At 38.8% G+C, this 3,295-nt stretch overlaps 1 protein-coding gene across 1 annotated transcript in view; it reads left to right on the top strand.

The window, feature by feature from the left end:
- Window positions 1–3,295, top strand: part of IFT52 (intraflagellar transport 52) — a 34,521-nt gene that overhangs the window by 20,307 nt on the left and 10,919 nt on the right. The window contains exons 8-9 of the mRNA XM_012651231.1: window positions 316–402; window positions 1,627–1,695. Coding sequence (XP_012506685.1) covers window positions 316–402; window positions 1,627–1,695 — 156 coding nt within the window. The remainder of the gene's footprint in view (window positions 1–315; window positions 403–1,626; window positions 1,696–3,295) is intronic.

Raw genomic sequence — 3,295 nt, 5'->3', positions numbered from 1 at the left:
AAAAAAAAAAAAAAATTATGATCTTCATTTGTAAGATAACTAACAATGGGAAAATGCTCTAGAATCAATTTATATTACTTTTTGTTACAGTCAAATAGAAAAATATAGAAGTATCTAAAATGAGAGGCAGGTTAAAGTGTAGTAGTCATCATAGTTGATGTTTCGAGACTGTACTATTAAAATCCTGATGTGAATTGGTACTTTTTGGTATATAAGACAGTTGCTAACATGATTCCAATGATAAGTGTTTGGGGACTAGGATATATGCAATGCATTTTGGGATCTGAGTATCTGACACTACTTTGTTATCAACAGAACCAAGGTGGGAAGCTGGCAGTGCTTGGCTCATGTCACATGTTCAGTGACCAATATTTGGATAAAGAAGAAAACAGCAAAATCATGGTAAACTTTTTCTTTCACCACATTAATGTATAATGTGTAAGTATGATTTTCACATCATTTAGAAAATACCGATATGTTTATTTACTCTTTTAAAACCAGCTATTCAGAACCCATTATATGCCAGGCACTAAGAATACAAAGTTGAGTCAGGGATAGTCCCTGCTTTGAAAAAGTTTATAGTATATATAGAGAGAGAGCAAGAGAGAGGAAAAGTAGTAAGTCCAGAAGGACATTTCTTGAGTGTGCCAAGTTGGGATAGGAGCCGACTCTGGAAAAGGGGTGAGGGGCAGGCTCCATAAGAGCTTCACGTGTGAGGCCAAGGAGCTTGAACTTCATGCTAAAAGCCCTGGGGACTCCTTGCAGGGTCTTTAGCAGCCATGGACATAGTCAGATCTGTGTTTTTAGAAAGACTTCTCTGTCAGCTGTATGGAAGGTGGAAAGGGGGAGGCAGCCTAGAGCTAGGAGGAAGCAGGTGGAGTCAGCCAGGCAAGAAGGGATGAGGACCTGAATTAAGGTAGTGAAGGTGTGAATGGAGACGAGGAGGGGCTGATGGCGTGATGGTAGTCAGGAGGGGTTGTGTACAGGACTTGTCACGGATTCATGTGGCGAATAAAGTAAAGGAATGGCAATTACTCTGTCAAAATAGTGCAAAGGGAGCATGTCTTGGGAAGGATGCCAGAGAAAACATGTTTACAGTGCATGCCAGAGCTGTACATTGGCGTGATTCCAGTGACTCACCTGCTACAGGAAGAAGCTGCTGCTAAGCTTCTTCGTTGATGAAATGATTCATTCAGCCTTATAATTGTCATATTAGGAAATTGATTAAGATCTTATTTCTATGGAATCTACATGAAGTTTCAGTGTCCCTAGACATTCTGGGAGATCTAGATATTCTACTTTTAAAAAGTTTTACTTTTAAGTTCAGACTGTCTTCACATTAAACAGGGATTACTTTGGAATTGTGAGCAAGTTTTGATAAATTTTGGCTTGCGGTAAGATGTTAGAATGCTTTAAGATAAATTATAAATTTCTCATAACAAAGGTTGGATTAGGGTGAAGAAAACCTGTAAGTTCTCTTATGATTTCATCAAGACAAGGCTAGCTACCCTTTTTTAAATCACAGGTTTAGTCTTTTTCCCTTTATCATTTTTCTTGATTTAATTATCTGATCCTGACCCTTAGATTTCTCAACTGTCTAATTCTGTATTTATTTTTTAAACCCAGGATGTTGTTTTCCAGTGGCTCACGACAGAAGATATCCACCTAAACCAGATTGATGCTGAGGACCCTGAGGTAGGATGTTGTGAACCATTAAAAGCCTTTAAGTGGAAAAAATGGGTCCAGCTTCTCAGGACCACTTTTAACAGTTCCAGATGAAGGCCCGTCTGTCTTACCTCATGTGTAAGACAGAGGGAAGGAAGGGATGCTTTTGGGGAGATGAAGGCCACATTATTAAAAAAAAAAGTTAGCAAACAAATTTTATAGTTAATCATAGAATTAATTGGGGTGGGAGCCCATATATATATATATATATTCATATAAAAATTGGAATTTAAAATATATGCTCTCTGGCCCAAACTTTCAAAATGAGCATTTGTAAAGAAATTCTTCCTCCATAAATATGAAGGATATAAAAATAATTTTTTCATGAAGAAACAATGATCATCAGAATTTAACTTGTAAACTATAATATTGTTGCCTTAGAAATAATAGTTCTAGGCTGGGCGCAGTGGCTCATGCCTGTAAACCTAGCACTCTGGGAGGCTTGAGGCGGGAGGATCGCTTGAGGTCAGGAGTTCGAGACCAGCCTGAGCAAGAGCGAGACCCCGTCTCTACTAAAAATAGAAAGAAATTAGCCAGACAACTAAAAATATATATAGAAAAAATTAGCTGGGCATGGTGGTGCATGCCTATAGTCTCAGCTACTTGGGAGGCTGAGGCACGAGGATCGCTTGAGCCCAGGAATTTGAGGTTGCTTTGAGCAAGGCTGACACCACGGCACTCTAGCCCGGGCAACAGCGTGAGACTCTGTCTCAAAAAAAAAAAACAACAAAAAAAAAACAGTTCTAAAGGTATCATGATAATATTCATTAGACCAGGAAGGGTGGTGAAGCCAGCACTGGCTTAGGAACCAATAACCTACATTCCGGATCTGGCACTACCCCTGGCCCTTGGACCTTAAGCAGGTTCTTTCTGACCTTATTTCATCCTAGTTTCCTCATCTGTGAATTGGGGGCTCTAAGACCTGTGCCCTCTGTCTCACAGGATGATCGTGAGGCCTAAATTAATAGACGGAAATTTACTTATTAAAAAGTGTGTGGAAACAACCCAAGTGCCTGTTGATTCATGAGTGGATTATTAAAATTTGGTATATGTATACAATGGAATATTACTCAATTATAAGAAACGACAGTGATCCTAGCACCTCTTGTATTTTCCTGGATAGAGCCTCAGCCCATCCTCTGTGAGGTATCACAAGATCGGAAGAATGGGCTCCACGTGTACTCGCCATCAAATTGGCACTGACTGATCAACACTGTGGTGCTCACACGGTAGTAATATTCTCCAGGGATTAGGGGGTTGGGGGAGTAAACTCATAACTAATGGACACCGTGAGCATTGTAGAGGGGAAGGGCCTGCCTCTTAATCCTCGCTTGGGTGAGGCAAAGACATAAAATGTAACCAAAATGTTTGTACCCTCATAATGTCCCGAAATAAAAAAAAAACCAAAGTAGAGCTCTTTATTCAAATTTATTCCAATTTTTAGTAAAGTCTTCATGGAATAATTTATAGTGGTTTTTTTAATACATTTGTTCTATATGATGTCATAATTTCTCTAATATAAGAAAGGATGCATTACTAATAAAAGAAAAATATTGAACTAAAAAAAATA

Source organism: Propithecus coquereli, unplaced genomic scaffold (genome assembly GCF_000956105.1).
Source record: "Propithecus coquereli isolate 6110/MARCELLA unplaced genomic scaffold, Pcoq_1.0 Scaffold35, whole genome shotgun sequence".
NCBI lineage: Eukaryota > Metazoa > Chordata > Mammalia > Primates > Indriidae > Propithecus > Propithecus coquereli.
The sequence above is the reverse complement of the archived record's forward strand: the minus strand, read 5'-3'. Positions and strand labels throughout refer to the sequence as shown.